This window comes from Ambystoma mexicanum, chromosome 10 (assembly GCF_040938575.1).
Source record: "Ambystoma mexicanum isolate Mex_15411 chromosome 10, UKY_AmexF1_1, whole genome shotgun sequence".
Taxonomy (NCBI): Eukaryota; Metazoa; Chordata; class Amphibia; order Caudata; family Ambystomatidae; genus Ambystoma; species Ambystoma mexicanum.
The window spans coordinates 694,730,232-694,752,159 of NC_090932.1; the positions used below are offsets into that span (position 1 = coordinate 694,730,232).

Below are 21,928 nucleotides of genomic sequence, written 5' to 3' on the forward strand. Positions count from 1 at the left end.
TTTGAATTCAGCAAATGGTTAAAAGGTTAGAGCCAGTAATGTGTTTTCATTATTTGGTGTCTTTAATTGCACTTTTTATTTAAAAGGATATGCATTGCCGTTCGTTGGAGAGCTGTATTAACAGAAAATATATGCTGCCAAATCTGTTCGAAACAAAGGTCATGGAACAGACACATACTTGATGATGGCTTATTGCTCTGCTTAGGTTAAATGTTAGGTTTTAATGTTGACATCTGTTTTTTTTAAACAGCCTTTAACTGAATAACCGGATTAATACATGTTATAATGGCTCCCCTTGAAAAAAGTGTATCTTCATGAACATTCAGAATTTGGAACGTAAAAGGCTTACATTCCTCCTATTTTCCCATTAAGAACCTTTGTTTGGAATGCACAAAGCTATGTCTGTTCATCTCAGTTGCTGGTTTTGTTACTGATTAATGGGGTCTGTTGCAAGTTGAGCATTGTATAAACACATGCCAGGCTTACATGATTTTAGCTCCAGTCATCACTTATATCATATAGTTATATGGAGAAAGCAAATGTTCTTAGTATAGTTCTCGCTCGCTCGTAATGACAGTACACCTTGTTTAATGAAACACAATACATTTTATTCAAATAAATTCTACAAACTGTAGTAGAAAAAAGATGTCATATCACTCCAGAGAGTCTTGGATTTATAGCGGCAATCACCCTGTGACTTCATCAATCATTATGGTCAAGGAATTCTTCAATGAATTGCAATACCTTTAACTCATGCAGTTTGAGGTACTTTATACAATTGTGACAAATCTGAGGATGTCATCCCTTTTTCCCTAGGGGGAGACAGTTTCCACTGGGCCAGGCAGTGTATCCACAGAACAATAATCACCCTGGCAGTGGTGCACTGAGGGAGGATCACATGGGGAAGGGAATCCCTCTATGGGATTGGGGGCGACCATCACCAGAGAACACTGTATCACCCCGCTTAACTACCTCCAACCCCTTCTCCAACTTTAAATCCTACTGTCGCCTCCCTGAATAGAGCTGTTATATTTTATTGTCAAATCAGTCCACCTAATCTACATGACAATGCTGAAAATTCAAATAATACATATTATCCTGTATGTCGTTTTAAGGCTGATACTGTGACGAAGATTCCTAGAAGTACAAAGATCACTCGAAAGAAGCAGAATGAGTGGTCTAATTTCCAAAGGCTAGTAATTGGGCCTAACCAGTACATCAGTCCGATGTGGGAACTTGAAGTCATTTCAAGCATAAACGGAACCACAGGAGAAATGTGAGACGGAGAGAGACATCCCCCAAAGAGCAATAGTGGGTGCCATGTACCGAAGCAGCTGACGTGAGGCGCAGGACCCGGTGAAGCACGGAGGAGTCAGAACGCGCTGCTGGAGGGAAGCTTCAGTCTGCAGAGGCACTACAGACCCCGCTTGATGCCCGAACACCACTTGACCCCCAGAACGGATAAAGTTGCTCTGGAACCGCCGGTACACCACAGAAGGAAGCAAACAGGTATACTGGTTGCATGGGAGCTGTAAGAGGTCTGTGGGAGCAACAGGGTGAGCACAGGAGCCAAAAAGGGAGTGTCTGGGATCCTGACATGAATGAGAGACAGTTTTATACTTGGTAGGAGAGTGAACCAAGTGGAAACAACACAACAGTGCAAGTCTGGAACCCACACTCAAAAGAGATGGTCTGGAACCATGAAATGAATAAGAGACAGTTGTATTCTTGGCAGGAGAGTGAACAAAGCAGATACAATGCAACAGTGCTAGTCTGGGACCTGCACCCATACCAGAAGCCAAAGTCTAAAGCAAAGAAAGTCTGGGATGCTGTAAGAGGAAAGGAGGTAGCCCAAGAAACAACACTTATTTGGCAGGAGAGTGAACCAAGCTGTATAAAGTATTGCAAGTCTGGAACCCGCACCCACATGAGAGATTGAAAATCAGAAGGCCAAGAACCCTATGACCGATAAAAGGAATCCTATGCTTGGTAGCAGAGCGTGCCAAGCTGATAGGATATAAGAACTGTGAAGCTGAGAAAGAGCTCCTCGTGAGTTATCCAACACCTTAGGACAAGAAGTCTAGAGGAAAGGAGCATAACCCTAGCTTTGAAATCGTAATATTTATGGGACATTATTTTGCTTCACTTTATTACGAGCGAAACTGGGAACTTTTCGTCGATTTAAAACACCAAGAACCCTGTTTATTTTGAGAAGAGATCATCCTTGCATAGTTATCTCAGATTATCAGTGATAGGGATAGAAGTAGGTTTGTTTGTTACATGACAGTGACAGACTTTTTCATTTCAGACTTACTGACTATTTCACTAGTTTTTCTTTGAGGTAGCGAAACCCCTATTAGCTGGAGGGATAGAGAAGCCATTTTCCAACCTTTTCTTATTTAATAAAAGTCCTTATCCAAAAACATGCTTCCGTTGTGTCCGAGCCTTACTTCTGCACCCTTACACTATATATAATACATGTAAGCCTGCAATTTCTATATAACATTGGCATATGGTTTGCTTGCAGCTCCACAATTCTCCATTAATAAAACATTTACATCACTTCCAACTGTAATAACCCCTTACAGCTAGTGTCACAGTTCCTGTTGACAGAGAAACCACCCAGTCTGAATTTCAACTATACAAGCAGATTTGCAGCTGCCATTAAAGCACTTAAATAATTAAAAGCATGGCTAGCTTTCAGATCACTTTCATCTGAATTAGCTTTCTCTGACAGTAAAACACAATGTGACCAATTCACAACAGAGTTACGCCGCAGGTGTAGGATGGAGGTACTCAGGGGAACGTCTTTTGTGAATAGCAAAGCTCTTTACAGGGTAACACAAAGGAAGGTTTGAGCTACTCAGTGTAACGTCTTTGTGAATTGGTACAAATAAGTTGATGAAGAGACAGTTCTTGTAGTTTGCTCTTAGTGAACTGCTGGAGTTGTAGTCACTAATTTAAACCACAGTACTGACTCTTAAATGCATTGCTAACAAACTGTTTCAAATGGTTGTTTACAATGCATTGCAAGCTGCATATTAGTGTGCTTTTTCCAGCCACACAGATGTACTTTATTCCTACATATTCAGAACTCTTTCATCCTAGAAGGCAAACGCCCAAGAGTTTAAGGGATTTAATGGTGTGACAAGGTCTCCACATACAATTTTCTATTTTTTTTATTTTATTATTGTATTATATTGTATTAGCTGTCATTAAACAGCTTTTCAATACAATACAATACAAATAAAAATACAATAAATTCATATACAGAATTTTTTTAAAAATAAAACATATTTTAAAAGACATAATGTTCAGAATTCAGTTTCCAAGTTCATAATATAAACATAAACAATACAACACAACCCATAATCAAACAAATTATAGGGAAAGCAAAGGAATTCATGTGTTCATAAAATTAAAAGGACTCGACTTCATTTACCATTGGTACTCATGTTTTTTAGTTTTCCTAAGCAGTGGCACTGCAATTGTCTAAATTCAAGGATTGTAAAAAATGTACAGTCACCCACATAAACATACAAGATATGACCAAGCAAGATCCTGATCAATGTATTCCAACAATGACATAACATTTCCAAAATGAACTTTCCTTCCATTATTTAGCTTTGGATACTGGCATAAGAGATGTTCAATCGATTCTATTACATTCGGATTTCCACAAAATCTACAGAAGCTCAAGGAATTAGGTATTAGCTTCCTTCGTGCTTGTACTTGCCTAGTTGCCCATAAATCAAATCAAACTCTTAGGAAGGCTGCTCTAAAGGCCACAGATGGTGATTTTAGCAGATAAGATTCAGTCACTTTAAGATGTTTCGGCCAAAACCTATATCTGCACTGTTGATGGTATTTTAAACATTATGTTCTCGTACCAATCCAATCACATCTGTAATTTAATATTTTAGCCTTGTCTGGATTTCTAATTAGCATGTCAATCGATATACCAGCATCTGCCAGAATTGCATAGATTTTATCTATACATAACTTGGCAAATTTGGTACATGAAGAGAACATATATGTCGCAATCACATGCAGCATATTAGTTGATTCAAATCTTACACATAGACGCCACTGGTAGAGAGCATGAAGCGAACTTATACCCAATTTGTATCGTAACTACGAACCCGGCACACACTGCGGCAAATGCAAAATTGCTCGCCAAACCCTGGCTTCTAATATTCCCAAATTTGGTATTTGCCAAATTGGTAGTGTTTCAATACAATATAAAATTATAGGGATCACTTTGAGCTTCCAATACAGGATTGCAGGTTGGATTGTAAACTTACCATAGCGAAATAGTATTATTTTTGCCTGAGGTATTGCCGTCTTTAGTTTCTCTTCTATGCTCTCTATCTGCCTCTTTGGATTAGATCCACCCTCAATGATGATTCCCAGGTAGGTATATTCACTGACTGTCTCAAGTTTGGTCTGATTGATAGACCACATGTATCTATCATGATTGTTTTTATATGCTGAGTATTTCACTATTTGGGTTTTTTTTGTATTGATTAGCTGATTTAGTTCTAGATATGACTGGAATTTCACAAGCAAATTTTGCAGTCCTACAGGGTTTTTGGATTTGAGTACAATATCATCTGCATATTTTAAATTTGTGATGGGCTTGCCATTTAACATTGGTGAGTCAGATAATATATCTGAAAAGATGTATTGTGAATCGTATATAAAGTAATAGAGTAATAGAAAATTGCTGAGGCTAATAAACAGCCTTGTTGAATGCCCCGTGCAGTCTTAATTGGGGCCGATAGAAGTCCTTCCAAGGTAAGATGGATGCGGATGGAAGTGTCTGAATGGAATGCGTGAATAATGTCTTGTAATACAGGTGGACAGCCATCTCTCTGTAGTTTAGCCATGAGTAGCACGCGGGAGATCGAATCGAACGCTGCGTGTAAATCTACAAAGGCAAGAAAAAGTGATTGTTTGGTTGTATGACGATTCGATTTTTTTGCATTCAGTGAGAGGAGATTGACATTTGATCCTTATCCCGCAACAAACCCATCCTGTTGGGGATCTCTCAATCTAACCGACCTTGTCCACACATTAAACTCACGCAAAACCAATTTGGCGAACAACTTGACAGGTAAGCGCAATTGGCCGATAATTTTTCCGTATAGTTCGGTCCCCTTTTTTATATATGGGAACTATGATGGAGGTTTTCCATGTATCTGGTAATCTACGGCTTACCATAATTTGGTTAAATATTTTTGTGAGGGTTTTTGCCCAATATTGGGGTCTTCTTTAAACAGGGCATTATGGAGTCCATCAGGACCCACTGCTCTAGACGCTCTAGACAAACTCACATTTTTCATCATGACTTCAATGGTCTCTGCAGAGCACTCTAGTAGCCATTTTGATGTAGTTTTATTTATATAGTCACCTGGATTGAACACCCAATCTTCATATAAAGCTGTGTAGTGGTCTACCCATGTTGTTCCTGTACTGCACTTGCCTGCATATTAGCTTGATTCCAACCCGCTTGATGGTTTAGGAGCCCCCAAATTTAGGCTGAGTTTTTTGAGGCCATTGCTGACAGCATGTGCTCGCTATCTTTTTGGTAATTCAAAGATCGTCTGCCTCATATCCAGTTAAAATACTTACATTTGGCCGATCTTAAGGCCTGAAAGATGTTACTAACATTGGAAGCTATTATCCATTTTCTCTCCTTACGGTATGCCGCTTTTCGATGTTTAATTTGCGCGTCAAATGCATGAATATAATGTTTGCGACCCTGCAATGGTATAATGGTGTTTTTAAATGGTTCAAGAAATTTTGTGTACTGAATCAGAGCAGGGGAGTTACTGTACCGATTAACTTGTCTGGAAAATTCAACCAATTTAGCTTGTGTCCACTTCAATCTTTTTTTAGCCGTATTAACAGAAACTTGTTGGGACATCCATGTACACAATGGTTTAATCCCTGCCCACTGTATGTGTAAGGCCAACAAATGATGCTCACTTTGGATTTGCGGTAGTACTTCAAAAGTACAAGTTTTATCAAACAGCTTTTGGTCGACATATATGTAATCGATTGTGCTTTTACAGCTTTCTCAGTGCCAAGTATGTTGTGGTGGAATATCTCCCTCCACTGCACCGTTCAGCATACCAAAAATTCTATTCCTCGTGAGGTTCACCCAGGTTGACACCTCCTTTGCCTTCCTCTTTGGGGTTATATTTATGCAATCTAAATTTAGGTCTCCAACTATAAGAGTATCCGTAACCTCAGCCGTAATTGCAATCAGGTCCAAAAGTCTCATCAATCCTTTATAAAAGGCTGAGTCTGTTAATCCCAAAGGGTTATGATATATATTGACAAGTGCAATTGTATGGTGTGAACATTTATTTTTTACCAGTTGGATATGTGCATCGACCTGGTCCCATGATTTAGCCTTATAGCCACCAACAAGCCCGATGACGGGCGACCTTTCAAACCGGCTTTAGCGGGTATTAATACCACATCATAACTATCCCATATAGAAACTTTAGTATACCAGGTCTCTTGGAGAGCAATTACATCAAATTGCTGTGGGAAGCTTTTAATGGATTCTTTCAGGTGGGAATGCCCTCGAGTGTTCCAACTCGCCACGCTGAAAGATAATGAGTCGTGGCTTGTTGATGGTTACATAACTGTAGACCATGCCACCTCTGGACACCTCTCATTTCGTGAACTTGTATAGATGTTATCGTGTATGGGTATGACTGCTTTCACTCTCACTGCCAATCTCTCAGGGCCCTGAGCAATTAAAAATCCCATCTCAAACAATTTCATTTTCACTTTCCAAATAGCATTAAGTACTACTCCAGAGGGCATCCACAATCTTACAACAGAGTTGATTATATCAGAAAGATTTTCCACTTGAGCAATGTCTCGAGACCCAATATCTTCTAGTTCGACCAAATCACCAAACACATTAAGAATACTTTGTCGGTTAACATTATAAGTGTTATACGGCCCCTCTCTGCATTTCAAAATGAATGAGTGGCAATCAGATTGTACATTTATCGAGTGACAAGACGACCCACGTCTCATTTCCATTTGACTGACCTGTGGATCTTGAAAGCAGGGGCACTCAATATTTCCCTTTGCTGGGGCCTCTGAGAGATGTTATCTTGACTGTTTATTCTTTTAGGAAGACATTCATTCACCGAACTTGCCCGTGTGACAGATTTACCTTGTGTGGTTGGGCCTTGCTGCACACGTTCATCATTCACACAGTGTAAACGTTCAGCCAGATAGAGATCAACCGCTTTCCTTAATTCAGTCAACATCGCCGGTCTTTCAAGATTTCTTTCCCCTGATATCAGGGCCTCCTCGACTGCCAAGTTCTTTATTGAGGCACTTCGAGGGTTCAAGGTGGGATGCACCGCTGGTACCTGTCCAACTGATTTACTTTTTCCCAGTTCCCGCACAAGGTCATTTAATGGAGTATGTATAGGTGGTGGCTTGGTGACGCCATTCCCTACATGTAACTCTTGTTGCCCTAAATTGCTAACCTGGTCAAGTAAAGGCACACCACAGTCTGTAATACCCCCAGTTTTGGATTTAGATATCGTCCAAGTCCTAAAAAAGGGATTTAGTGATGATTTTGGATATCTTAGCTGGGGTATATTTTTTTATTGTTTTACTGCACTTCTCAAACCTCTCCCTTCTTTGTGCCAAAGCGACTATTGCTGGTAGTTCCAGTGCAGTCATCTCTCACTTGTTTTGCCAGTTTAGTGCCTTCATCACTGCATTTAAGCAGTGAATCTAAAACACTTGTGCATGATGAATTTATCGGCTGGGCATTCAAAGCATTAGGCGACGTCATTGCAGATCTAATTATATTTGCAATCGCAGGCACAGCTGATAAACACCCAACCGCATTTTCTAGTATCACTGGTATATTGTCAGTATCTAAAGGCTCAATTTCAATGCTACTGTGAATATTAGTCACCCCCTCCCCTCATCTTCAAGTGGGGGCTGTTTAGCGCGAATCAGCCAATTATCTTTATTTTGTAACCAGGCCTCTATGCAATCCACTTGGGATGCTTGTTAGTGATTTTTAGATCAAGGGTTTCAAACAACTTGAATAGGGCAAATAAAGTGGCATTAATGGCAGTTAATGCCATTTGAGTCATTGAGGTCTGTGTATCCAAATTCTCTCCTCTCGGTAATGGCGTGGGGCGCCGAGGGTTGGGTTGCACAAAGGACACAGATTGCGCTTGGAAGGAGGATTCATTTAAACGTACACTTTCTTGATTCCTATGCGAGCTCTGAATGGAGATGGGCGATTCACATTGGCTTGCATAGATCGATTCCTCTGGGTTCTCCTCCGCATGTGTCAGGGAGATCGAGGACTGTAAGTTTGATGACTGGTGCCCCCATCTATTCCTTAGAATAGGACAGGGAGAAGCCAATATAGTGTCATCAGATAAGACTTGTGTCACCCCCCCCCACACACACACACTACCAGGTATACCTGATTCATTCCGCACACCCACATTTCTCTGCTGAGCCTGCAAACAAAGCACATTTACATTATCACCATTGGAAGGTTTTGGCGTCGACGGGCCATATGGTTGGAACGTTGAGGATCCACTAGTTCCACTAGCACCTTGTGGAACGGGCTAAAGGTTGAGAGTGATCGCTTTATGTGTCACATGAACTTCCCTTTCAATGGTGTTAAACCTATTGACAAGATTCGGCATATCTGATTTTAAGGAGTAAAGTCTGCCACGAGGATTCATATTTTCCACCACTTGTTTGACTAATCTGCTTTGATCTGTTTTGAAACAAACTTTGATGTTTGTAAAAACAAAATACCATAAAATGGCCTAAGGTGAATTAGAGTGATTTGCAAGCAATCATTTATCCACTCACATATAATGCAGAAGGCAGCTCCACTCACACTCACCCACACAGCCAAACAGCTCAACAGCTCACTTAGGAACTCACTTGGATGCCCGCGCAGGATGCGCAGCACCCGGTGTAAAAGTACATTTCCTGGAAGGTTGGGGGCGGAGTCTCACACACACACGCAATGGGTTCTGGTAAACGTAGGATGCCAGCAAAGTCTGTGCACAGTGTTTCACCTCCCGTGTAAAAGCAGACCTTCTTCTTGCGCATAGGTCCTTGTAGGAAGTGTTGAAACATTGAAGAAGAAGCAGAACCAAGTCCTTCGCCACTGCAGCTCCTCAACAGCTCAGTTAGGAACTCACTTGGATGCGCGGGCAGGATACGCAGCACCCGGTGTAAAAGTATGTTTCCTGGAAGGTTGGGAGCGGAGTCTCACACACCCACGCAATGGGTTCTGGTAAACGTAGGCTGCCAGCAAAGTCCGTGCACAGTGTTTCGCCTCCCGTGTAAAAGCAGACCTTCTTCTTGCGCATAGGTCCTTGTAGGAAGTGTTGAAACGTTGAAAAAGAAGCACAACCAAGTCCTTCGCCACTGCAGCTCCTCAACAGCTCACTTAGGAACTCACTTGGATACGATTTTGAGGTGGGAGTATTATTACTCACTACTTTTGGAAGTTGGGTGTAAAAGGATTTTTTAGGGAGTAAAAAGCAATTTTCAATTTTGACTGGAGTATTTTGTGACAAGTAAAATACATTTCAGCTTAAACAATTGGTACTTTGGTAGCAACACATACATTTCTGAGCCCCGTAATTACCATAACTGAAATGATTTGTGTTCATCTCATAGGCCCTCTTCAGAGAAGATAAATGAGTATTGCTTCTCTGTGTAGCATGCTGTACTGATGACTCGGGCTTTTAAAACATCAAACTAGCAGTGCCGGAGGCAACAAGAAGCATGCACCCATTTATCTGTACTCAGCTTGTTTTTTGTTGGGAGCATTTGATTCATTTAAGGTTGTTAAATTGACCAGTAGGCAGTATATCCGAACTGCTGGTTGTGACCTTGTACTATAAGGAATGTAATTCCTGCTACCGTGGATACGATATTCCAAGTCACCTCATAGTTGGGTGATCTCTTTGTCATGGATCTCCTTGGTGACTGGCAATATTCCTAATACGCACATTAGGGGTTGTTTTATCCCATAATGAATGCCCTGCTGGGGATACAATCATCTGTATATTATCCCTGTTAAATAAAAACACACGTATCCAAGAAGGATGTGATATCTAGATAGGCATTGCTGGGGCGTTAACGGCCACCGTGATGTCTTAACGTGGCAGTAATGGCCCATTAGCTCAAGGCGATAGACCCAAGCAAAGCAAGAGAGCAGCAGGCGTGGGGAGTGGGCATGATGGCGTCATAGTAGTGATGCAAGCAGGGAGCTCAAAGGTGCCCATAAAAGTTAGCAGAGCATCGGGGAGATAAGCCCTGTGAGAAATCAGGCTGCTGTGTGCTCTAGGGATAGAAGTGGGAAGCAGTGGGGAATAGAGATGGCACAGAGAAGGGAGCATGGGCGTATACAGTCACATTCAGCAAGCATTCCCTGCTCCCTGATTCGTAGTGGCACGTTCTAACGGTGTTAATGGTCATTCAGTGTCCTTGATGGACTCATTACGAGTCCGGCGGTAGAGGTGCTGGTAAAACCGGCAGGCTGACACCGGACTCGTGGGGATGTACCGGCTGTGAACTTGCCGGAATTACCAGGGCATTACAGCCCCAGTGATCCGGTAATTCCTGAGCCGGCATTCTGTAAATCCCATAGGACTCCACGGGAATGGGGAAGTGGAAACATCGGCACCATGTGGTTAATTGTGCCAGTGTTTCTGCGCCCGTCTGCGGCCGGTGGCGTTATGCCGGCCAGGTCAGACCAGGCAGGTCTAAGACCACATGGCCACAGAACTTGTAGTTACCCGGCAAGTTGAATCCGGACCGGCTAACATGTAATGAGGCTTGTTTCATTGGGGGTTTGCCAATGTCAGCATGTTCGCCTTCTCTACGTGTTTTCCCTTTGCAATCTGCAGCCTTTCTCACTGATCACATGCTCTTCTGCCACTCTGTGATGCTCATATCCTGATGAAGATGGTGACACACATGTATATGTGATTACTGTTCTGAAGATCTGGGTTCCTACATTCATTTTAATTGTTTTTTTAGGATGTGTGATAAGATGGTTTTTGGCCACACTACATGATCTAATGTTCCCCCTTTCTCTCCTCAGAATAAGACAGGACCCTACTGCTTCCCTCATCTTGTTGTGGAAAGTCACTGCGGCAGGATTTAAGCAGTGTTCTCTGATAGACGGTCGGAGTGTAACTCTCCTACAAGCTCTAGGTGGACTCGTTCTCTCTGAGGAAATGCTTGCACTAGGAAACAACTATTTTATTGGTGAGTACATATTGCAAGTCTGATCTGGTAATCTTGTTAACTACCCAATACAACATATGCTGGTTGGTAAGTGTTTTTGAATTGAATATAGTCAAAGAAGCAATATAGTAGGTCAGATAGTTCTAAGACTAAAGAATGTGCTGGTATGAGTAGCTGTGCTGATTCATTATGTAAATAAGGTCATAATGAGAGCCTGTAGAAATACTGGGAATGAATTGGCATCTGCTGGATGAAACATTCTTTTATTCTCACCATATTGTAGTAGCTCAATTGAATTTATTCTACATATAAGTTAGGTCTAGCAAATAGTTTCACTTGCATGGTACACTCTGTGCTGAAAAAGCAATGCCAGTGGTTTCTACTATCCGGGTCTGCTGGCCCATGGCGAGGGCCACTGGATTACTACACCCATATTGTAGAGACGCGTGTACCCTTTCTGCTTTACCCACTCTAATGACAAAGTAGCAGCTGTTAGGGGAAATGGTCAACTTTCAGAAATTAAACAATGTACAGATAGAACACTGGATACCATTTTTCATGTGTTTTTCTTGAAAAGCCCATTGGCATTGAGAAATTGAGTTAATAATATACAGTTGTTAATTGTCACCCCACCCTTATCCGCAGAAAAAGCTATTAGTGAGAGAAAGTATTATATCCAGTTGACTGCTGCATCCAAAATTATACATAAGTAGATTGAGGTTTGCTCCTTAAATGAATCCCAAGTAAAAACTGCATATCATTTTTGAATATTTAGTCCTATCCGTTGGCCAAGCACTACCATTTTACAATATGAATGGACAGTGTTCATACATATAAATCAACCAATTGCCAAAGGCATTTGCTGTGGTATAGGCAGAATTTAAGTTATGACCAATGTTCCATAGAAAACCTGCCTCTCTGTGATTGGCTGTGAGGTTTAGGACCCCTCCCTAATACTTGGAAGAAGTTATTTTGCAGTCCTCTCGCACAGAGCTGAAGGCCTCTGACTTTGACGTAACCATGGATGGCCTTTTGGTCATACCAAGGCATACATTCATAACTCTGCTATGTGTGAAGGGGGACTTCCAGGTTTGGGATGATCCCATAACAATTACTATTACTATTATTATTATGATATTTATCTAGGGCGAACCTAGCTTCGAGACGCAATGGAGCAGAGGCATACAACAATACAGATAGCCCAACGGAGTGCTTTACAGAAATATACAACAGTACAAATGCATAATGGAGTGCTTTTCAGAGGTAGCAACAGTACATATATATTTCCAAGGGTTGGATACAGAGGGGGACAGGCGAACGCTACAGCTGTACAGGGTGGCGGGAGGAAAGAGGTGGATGGTGTCTAGCAAGTCAGGTGGTGCGAAGGTGACAGGATGGCCTAGGTGTTGAGCAGAGAGTCTCCTTGAAGAGGTGGGTCTTAAGTTCTTCTGAATTGTAGGAGCGTGAGGGTGAGTCTGATGCTGACGGGGAGGAGGTTCTGTAGTCTTGGGGTGTAAGCAGAGAAGACTTTCTTTCTGGTGCTTTACTTTTTGCAGCAGCGGATTTCAAGTCTGCAAGTTTTCTGGCTTCTGGTGGTGCACTGTCTGCTGGAGATGCTGAGTTTCTCTGTGAGGTAGCTGGATGGATTGAGGGTGACTGCCTTATAGATGATGCAGCAATAATTGAAGATGATTTGTGCATCAGTGAGAGCCAGTGAAGGCCGATGAGGCCCGGGAGGATGTTGTTGTATCTGCGTAGACCTTGATGAGGTGTACGGCCGCAAGTAGGTCACTTCTCGGGGGCACAAGGGAGGACAACGGGAGGCCTTCGAGGAAGGAATTGCCCCCATCCTGGTGGGATAAGACCAGTGCTTCAATGGTGCATCTAAAGATGTCTGGAGGGAGGAAGGGCTTGACTTTCCACAGGAGGGAGAGCTGATACCAAGCTGTCTGAGTTTTCCTAGCTAGGTTTGTCTTGAAGGAGAGGTGTTTGTCGATGTGGAACCAGAGGGACTTGGTGGAGTAGGTAAACTCGGGTGTGAAGCCCTCAGGATTCATGGTTGATAGCCAATTCTGTATGTCTGGGTATTTGGTGTTGTTGGTGAGGAGTAGGAATTTAGTCTTGGAGGGGCTGAGCTTCAAGTATACACTGGACATCCAAGAATGGATCTGCAAGAGGCAGGTTTTGAGCCTGTGGATGTCCTTGATGCCGTCAACCTTGAGGTATAGCTGTGTGTCATCGGTGTATTGATGGATGTGGATGTTGTTTGTGGCTATGAGGGCTCCAAGCAGCTCCAGGTATCGACTGAAGATCACTGGGGAGAGGATGGAACCCTGTAGGACTCCACATGTGACGGGTAGCATTGGAAATCTAGAGCAGTCCATCTGAACAAATGGCTGGTGGTTGGCGAGGTAGTACTTTAACCTGTGTAGGACAAGGTTGTTGATCCCCATGTGCCGATGGAGGGTGTCCATGAGCGCCTAGTGGTCTTATGTGTCAAAAGTGGGCAAGAGGTTGAGTCGAACTAGGAGGCAGGGGTTGCTGTTGTCAAGGATGTTGAGGGCATCATCGACCACCTGTGTGGTTGCCATCCGTGTGCTGCATCTGGGTCAGAACCTGGATGGTAGGTTTGGAAGAGATTGCTGGTGGCGATGTGTTGCTGCAGTTGTGCAGCCACCGCTTTCTGCATGATTTTACCTAGGAAGGAAAGATGGGTGATGGGTTGATAGTTACCTAGATTTTCGGGATACAGATCTCTTTGAGCTTATACAGAGGAAGATTATGTCAGGGAATGTATAATTCCATTCAGGGCACATTGGTCTTGGGGAGCCATGGCACGGACACAATTCAGGCAGACAAGGAGCACAGGAACATTGAAGACCGCCTCCACCATTTTGGACCTCCCTTCATGATCAGCATCTGCCACCCAGCAACTCCACTAAAAGCAAACCACCTTTGAGACTGCTGAAAGTGGAGAAGGACACTCCACAAGGGATATGTTACATTGAACAGTAGAGGGCACATGGAATATTTCAAATTCCTACTAGCATAGCTGTGTCTCCCTCTGAACCAGTAATAAAGGTAACAAATATATGAATGGCATTTGCGTCTGCGGGGTCTGTGTCTGGTTAAGCCAAACTCTTTGCATGTGAGGCTGTGGGCTTGGTTGGCTGCCCTTTGAAGCACCAGTGTTGTTTATGAGCCACATTTGACTTTATTGAGTGAGGGTGCCCGTGGGGGTCCTCCCAATACCACTTCTGGGGCCATCTTCCTCTAGGTTGGTGATAACCCGGCCTCCTTGTTCACCTAGCAGGACACCTCCATACAAAGTAAGAGGACTTCATCACAGTATCCTGAATGATAGTCCATAACTTGGGTCTTATGGACAGATTCCCTTGTCATTACCTTGACACAACAACACAAAGAATGATTCTTTAATACTATTTTTGTGTTTTCCTCTTTCCAAATAATTGCCTACTTTTGACATCCCTCCAGCCTTGCAATTCCCAAATATCCACTCTGCATATAGTAACTACTTTGTTACTTCATGTGGTGTGCCTTTCACTTGCAGAGGTGGTCCGTGTTTCATAAAGAGCACTACTTTTGTATAGACTTCCTTACAGTACTGTGATTGTTGACCTCTCCCTCTGGCCAATATTACCTAAAGCCAAGGATGTACATTGTCTACTTCAGTTTCTTTAACCTTTTTGATTGAAACACCTTTGTGGCAAATTGTGGTTGACATTTGGGAACAGCGAATAGATACATTTTCCCACCATTTTAGAAGTTCCTAAGCTTGGGTGCCAATTCAGGTAACTGGAGGTAAAGATGTCTGGATTGCTGCCTTCAACACCTTGCAACCCCTCTAATTTAATCAATCTGACATCTGATCTCTTTAGTGTTTCACAGTTGTAGAAGCTTGGTATTTGCTGATATATCAATATGTGTTATATTTCCTCCAGCTCTGAGATTACTATAAGTGTTTTTTAATAACCATACACTGCTCTTGCAGTCAAAGTTCAAGTGATGTCACTTACTGCATAGTAGTTGGGCGGGGAGTTATTCGCCATTGAAGTCATTTCCTCTACCGCTCCATGATTTCTATGAAAATTACACAACCCTTATTGTGAAGTACCAAATTAGTTATAAGTTAGGAACTGTGCTACAGAAGAGTATGGCTTTTAAGAGATAATGGGCATCATTACAACTGTGCTGGTCCGGAAACAACAGTTCTGGTAAGCCTGACGGCACCGTTCTTTCTGGACCGGCACAGTACAACTCTGCAGGCAGGTGCTGTCCCGCCCGCCAGGGTCAGAACTGCTGGGCGAGACGGCACCCACTCGCAGAGGGCTCATGGGAGCACCAGCACCATTGTTAACATTGCCAAAACAAAATTACCGGCGCCTGACTTCCAGGCCACCGGACTTGGAATAGCCCAGTGGTGCTGGTAATTCATTAGGGGTCCGGTGGCTACCTGCTGGTTTTACTGGCACTGTTACCGACGGACCCGTAATGAGGCCCATTGTAAAGTTATAAATATATCTAAGTGCCTAGAAAAAGATATTGAAGCATAATATATCACCGAAATTTCATTTACCTTTTTATCTCGGGGAATTTGAAATGTGATGATAGATATCTTCTGTTTAGGTTTTTCATTTTAGGATGTTCTGTGTTTAAGAACAAAAAGTAAGTAAAAAATAAGTTGGTCGACAAGTATTTCCCAGATGTCAGAGACTACTTCTTCTCCCTTAAGCTCCACACCATCAGCAGCCAGAACCAATGCATCATAAGGATGGCCTCTCAACATCCTCAGGTTATTAGCAACCGGAAACCTGTCTGGACATGAAATTGCAAGAGCGCCTGACTGGTAGTGGGCTGTGAAAAAGAAGAAATAAATTTCACAATATGAAACTATGAAACACACATGTGCAGGTGTTTTGTTTCACATTGCAACATTTTATGCTTGTTTTAATGTATATGCACATTCTTGCCCACATGGCTTTCAGGAGCACACGCTCAGACTCCCCTTCTACAGAAATAACTGCCCCTGTGACATATTCTTGTAATGCCTTTACTGGTTGCATCAGTGATGCCTCATATAGAATCGTAGATGTCTAACTATCAAACACAGGGAGAAATTCCAGCAATGTGCACCAAGGCACATCTGATAGTTTGAGTTGTATTTGATGTCACCCTGAACGCTGAGGTGCAATGCACACATTTGTTGATCATTGTGTGGTCCCCTGTGTGGTCCCCTGCATCCCTTCCTTCCCCCGTGATGCCCTCATGGATCAGCATTGTAGGTGGTGGGGGGTGGAGCAATGATGGAAGCATAGATAACAGAGCTGGCCATCTCCCTCACCTCCCTCTTACCTTCCTAACAACACACACAAATACCTGGCCTTCTGCTGCCTTCTGCCACCTCCCCCATGTTTATCCCCCCCACCCCATGAAGGAAAGCATATGCCTCCCCCTTGTGTTTGTCGGGCCACCATCCAAAAGAGTAAAAATACACGTTGCCTCCTCCCACACTCCCCCACCAACCTTGTTCATTCCCTCGCCACCAAACCAAATCGCCTAATACCTTTGGTCATGCACCCGTCCCCCACTTCCTTCAGGTTTGTGCCCCTCCGGCCCAACAGGCAAATAAGAACCTGTTGTCCTGCCAGTTACCCCCACCTCCCTCCATTGATTCTTGTCAGGGAGCCACAGTGTTTTAGGCCAGGGCAGATGCTAGGCCTACTCTCTTTCCCTCTGGTCTCAGCAGACATAGTTGAGGTGGAGAAAATAGTGTATTCCTCTGCCATGACATCACAGCAGCAGAAGAGCATTTCCATAGTCCACTGCCATGCAGAGGCATTGCTAGGGGGTGCTGAAGGGTCTATAGCCCCAGGTCTTTTGGTTGTAGCCCCAGATAGAAGCTCAGGGGGTACGACCAAAAGGCTAGCTAGCCTGAGTCCCGACAGTCCCGACATTAACGTAGCCCCAGATCTTTTTCAGACCTAGCAACATCCCTGCTGCCGTGACAACACGTCTGGACAACAGAGCATTTGGAAACCAGTGTATCTGCTCATTGCTTCCTATGGAAGCCAGAAACTGCATTATTTTCTTTTAAAGCGGAAAGAACCTGGCACCCCAAACGAGTTATCTGAAACGGTTCAGTCTTCCAAAGCCAAGCACCAGTGTTATGGAGGGCTTCACCCATCACAAGGTCTCATTCATTTGCACACAGCCTGCTATGCTCCCCTCAGCGCTGTGGCGCTTCGTGCTTACAAGACTCTTAAACTCAGCCTCTCCTCTAAAGTTTCCCTCCAATGCAGTAGTAGGGGTCTCCTCCAACATTTGATGGCTAGTAGAGGGGCCTCAGAATCCCCTCCAAGCGTGCTGTTCTACAGGAACAGTAGACCAAAGCTGATGCCATTTGGACAAGGGCTTGCCCTCACAGCCAATATATTGAAGGCGGGAACCAGGATCTTTATTGGTCCCGGCTTTTAGTACACTTCCTTGGTTCTCATTGTTAGAGACAAGGACCACGGATTCGTCACCGCATCTGAGGTTAACGGTAGGGTGCTGGCGTACTTTGGATTCGATAAGATCTCGGTTCTCAGTATGAACCAGCCCAAAAGCATCTGCAAAGTCTCCTGCGATCTCTCATTACTGAACCCCTATAAAGGATATCAATCGAATGCTCCCAAAAGACGTTCCTCCGAGATTTCGGGGTATATCTTGCAGTTTCTGTTTCATGTTGGTTTACAGCCACCATCCAAATAATCCAGTGAGCTCTCCCTTATGTATATGTGCCATGAAGTTATCAAGTGCTTTGAATCATCTTCTGCTCTGTTGAATGTCTATTGTGCCAAGATAGGAAACTGTTATGATGTTATTAATCTGGAGAGTGTGCTATGAAATGCCAAGGTGTAAAGCAGCATGGAGCGCTAGCAGCCTCAAAGTTCTTATGAGGTCATAGACTGTGTTTTAGTTTTGCTCTGTGAATAACGTTCTAAGTTTGTCAGTTGAAGGAGTCCTTTGAATAGCATAGGGGCTTCTGTGTTATTGGGGGTCTTCTTTCCCATTTAACTTAATAAATAACTTAAGCCAAAACCGTACCTGCATCTGTGTGTTTGGCTTTCCAACAATGGCAAAGAGGATGGGATTTTAGCAAGAAGACAGAAGACTCCCAGCAGTGACGAGACCTGGCCCAGTGGAAGCCGCTCCGCCTCTCCCGGCGTTGCAGCGGTCGTCAACAGCCAGAACCCTGTTTCCGTGCCCATGTGCCCCCGTAAACTCACCAGGCCGCTCCGCTGCCCCTTTTGGCGTTGTAGCGGCCGCCTGATCCCAGAAGAGACTGCATGCCAAGTAAGTGTTGCGCAGCTCCCTCGCAAGCTCCGCGTCGAGCTCGGCTCGTCCGTATCAATTAAGGTTCCCCTGCCATTAGATATGCGGCGCAGCCCCTCGTGAAGCAAATCGAGGACTTTCGGGTTGCCAATCTCCTGATGCCCGATCCTCGTTGTGTCTGATTGGCTCTGCATTCGGCGTGGCTTTGGGTATTTACGCGACGTGCTGGAGGAGGAGGAGATGGCGCACAAAGGCGGTGGAGAACTTACTGTATCTTCTGTAATAGGAGCGCAAGTCGATGCGTGCAGGGCATAAATACTGCAAGCATATGAGAGCAAGTGAAAGTTTAGACTGCCAGCCACAGATGGAGAGCGAGGGGAAGGGGGGGCACACCAAGGGGGGGGCACATCTAAAAGGGGCAAAGGAGTCAAACGGGCTCAGAGGAAGTTCGCTTATGGACATTCACCTTGCGAAATGAAAGGACTCGTGTAGTTCGGTGAAGAGGAGCAGGTCAATTAAAGGACTCGTGGAGTTTGGTGAAGAGGAGCAGGTCAATCCATCAGATTATATTCTTGCAGCGTCGCTGTGTGAAACATTCTAACTCAGGAAGAGCATTCGGCCAAAAGACATTGTGCAGACAAACGCATTTTTGCGTGCAACTCTGCAGAAGTGCAGGAACATTGCTTTAGGCAGCATAACTATCTACCCACATATATATATATATATACTATATATATATATATATATATATAGTATATATATATATATTATATATATATATATCTCATTGTATCTAGACGGTGCAGGGATAGTAGGTGTGAAAACAAAGACAGAGATACAGAGGCATGGCAGGACTTCCAGGAATTGCAGGTCCTCCTATATTTATGCCGGTTCCGGGCCCAGCGAAAATACAGTGGGCACAATGGCGCAAAGGATTTCTACACTATATGAAGGCAGCCGGGGGGAATTCATACTCAAGTGAGAGGAAGCTGGCCCTGTTATTGCATTTTTTAGGTTATGAGGGTCAGAGAATATACGATACACTTCCCCAACCAGCGAGTGGAGGCGACGGTGATGTTGTTAATGAATTTGACATAGCCCTGGCTAAGCTGGACAAACATTTTAATCCCAAAACCAGCACGATACTAGAGAGATACAATTTTCGCATGAGGACCCAAGCTCATGGTGAATCTGTAGAAGAGTATGTGACGGCGCTACGGCATCTGGCATTAACTTGCAAATTTCAGGGAACATTTGATGAACACATTCGTGACCAGTTCATGACACACTGCAGGTCAAATAAAATACGTGAGGAACTATGGTTGAGGGATGACCCCAATTTGGATGAGGTATTGGACGTTGCGAAGCGAGTGGAACATTCATTAGCATGTGTAGCTAAGTTGTCAAAGAATGAAGTAAATGAGCCGAAGGAGTTGAAGCCTGAAATAATGAATGTGGGAGATGCTAAAGGCAAAAGGAGTGCAAAGACAAAACAGACCAATAGAGCTGCAGTCGAGGAGAAGAGAATCCAAGAATCGTCACAAAGAACAGAGAGAAGAGAAGAGAGACTGTGTTTCCGATGTGCGAGCAGCACACATTTTGCTTCGTCCATTGTGTGTCCAGGTCGAAGGGCGACATGTGCAAAATGCAAAAGAAAAGGGCATTATGAAAACTATTGCAAGAACTACCAATTTGGTCAATCTGGACAAAAGAAAGTTCTGTATGTCAATGAAGAAGAAGATGGCAGGTCGTCAGAAGAGGAGGACGTAAAAATTCCAATGCAGAATGTCATTGTTAATACTGTTAATGTTGTGATGAATGGAGAAGATGATGATGATTGCGAGCGTCCCTATGCGGTGTTGAGTGTGAATGGTCACAGGGTCCCCATGATGGCTGATTCTGGCTCGAAAATGACTTTAGTATCCAGAATGGTGTTTGAAGAAGAGATGAATGGAGTAGTGGCTGAGTTGCAAAAACCCGACATTAATCCTGGAGGATATAATCAAGACAAAATTGATTTGCTGGGTTATGTTTGGTCAAAATTCGAGTTCAAGGGTAGAAGGTGTGACGGTAAAATGTATATAACTAAGAAGGGTCAATCTTTACTTGGATGGAGGGAACAGAAAAACCTAGCCATTCGGCTAGATCCAAATCAAATTGAGCAAGTACTTCAGGTGTCATCACCTTACTCTAGTCATAGCAGGTATGTTGTGGAGCATAGTAGGGTGTTTGACAAGAGCTTGGGGAGAGTGAAGGGTTTTCAACACCAGATTGTTCTGAAAAGAGATAGCGTGCCCGTTGTTGCAAAACTTAGGCCCGTGCCTTTCTCTTTGAGGGAGGGTGTTAAAAATGAGTTGAAGAAGTTGCTACAAATGGGCGTTATTGAGAGGGCAGGAGGAGTTGAGTGGGTGTCACCGGTTGTGGTCGTTAAAAAGAGTTCTGGTGATTTGAGACTGTGCATAGATATGCGCGATCTCAATAAGTGTGTGATGGTGGATAGGCATCCTTTGCCAAATATGTGTGATATGTTAACCATGGTGGGACGGGGAAAAGTGTTCTCAAAACTTGACATGGCATCCGCCTATCACCAGGTTGAGCTGATGGAAGAATCCAGAAAGGTTACAGCTTTTATAACCCATGAGGGTGTGTTCCAATTTAAAAGGATGCCATTCGAATTAGCGTCAGCATCATCGGTGTTTCAAAAGATCATGGATCGGTTATTGAGATGTGTGAAGGGAGTTTTCTGTTTTCAAGACGATGTGTTAATATGTGGTGAAACACTTGATGAGCATGACAAAAGACTGAACAGAGTGTTGGAAATTTTTGAAGAGAGAGGTATTACTTTGAGGGAAGAAAAATGTAAGTTTGCTGTGTCCAAGGTAGATTATTTGGGACACGAGGTGTCACATGAGGGAGTGAAGCCCAAGGAGAGCATTGTTAACTCCATAAAGGAAATTGAGAGGCCTACGACCAAAAGTGAATTACGCTCATTTTTGGGTATGACGAAATTTTATCAAAAATTTGTTGAGAATTATGCATCCAAAGTGCTGGAAATGAGGAAAATCTTGAGGAAGGGTGCTGATTTTTTATGGAATAAGGAGTGTGAGTTAGAATTCACAAGGATCAAAGAAGAGATAGATATGGCCAAGCCTTTAGGGTGTTTTGATACAAGGAAGCTATCCATTATTACTGTGGATGCGAGTGAGGGTGGTATAGGAGCTGTTTTGTCACAGAGGCAGGAAGATGGTTCGGAAATCGTGATTGCACACGCGTCACGTGGTTTGAGAGGAGCAGAGGTACG

The 21,928-nt window shown here is 43.5% G+C and overlaps 1 protein-coding gene across 1 annotated transcript in view; it reads left to right on the forward strand.

Annotated features, from left to right (window-relative positions):
* The window catches only part of DNER (delta/notch like EGF repeat containing), a 1,567,341-nt gene that overhangs the window by 569,385 nt on the left and 976,028 nt on the right, over positions 1 to 21,928 (forward strand). The window contains exon 4 of the mRNA XM_069618306.1: positions 11,147 to 11,313. Within this exon, the coding sequence (XP_069474407.1) occupies positions 11,147 to 11,313 (167 nt within the window). The remainder of the gene's footprint in view (positions 1 to 11,146; positions 11,314 to 21,928) is intronic.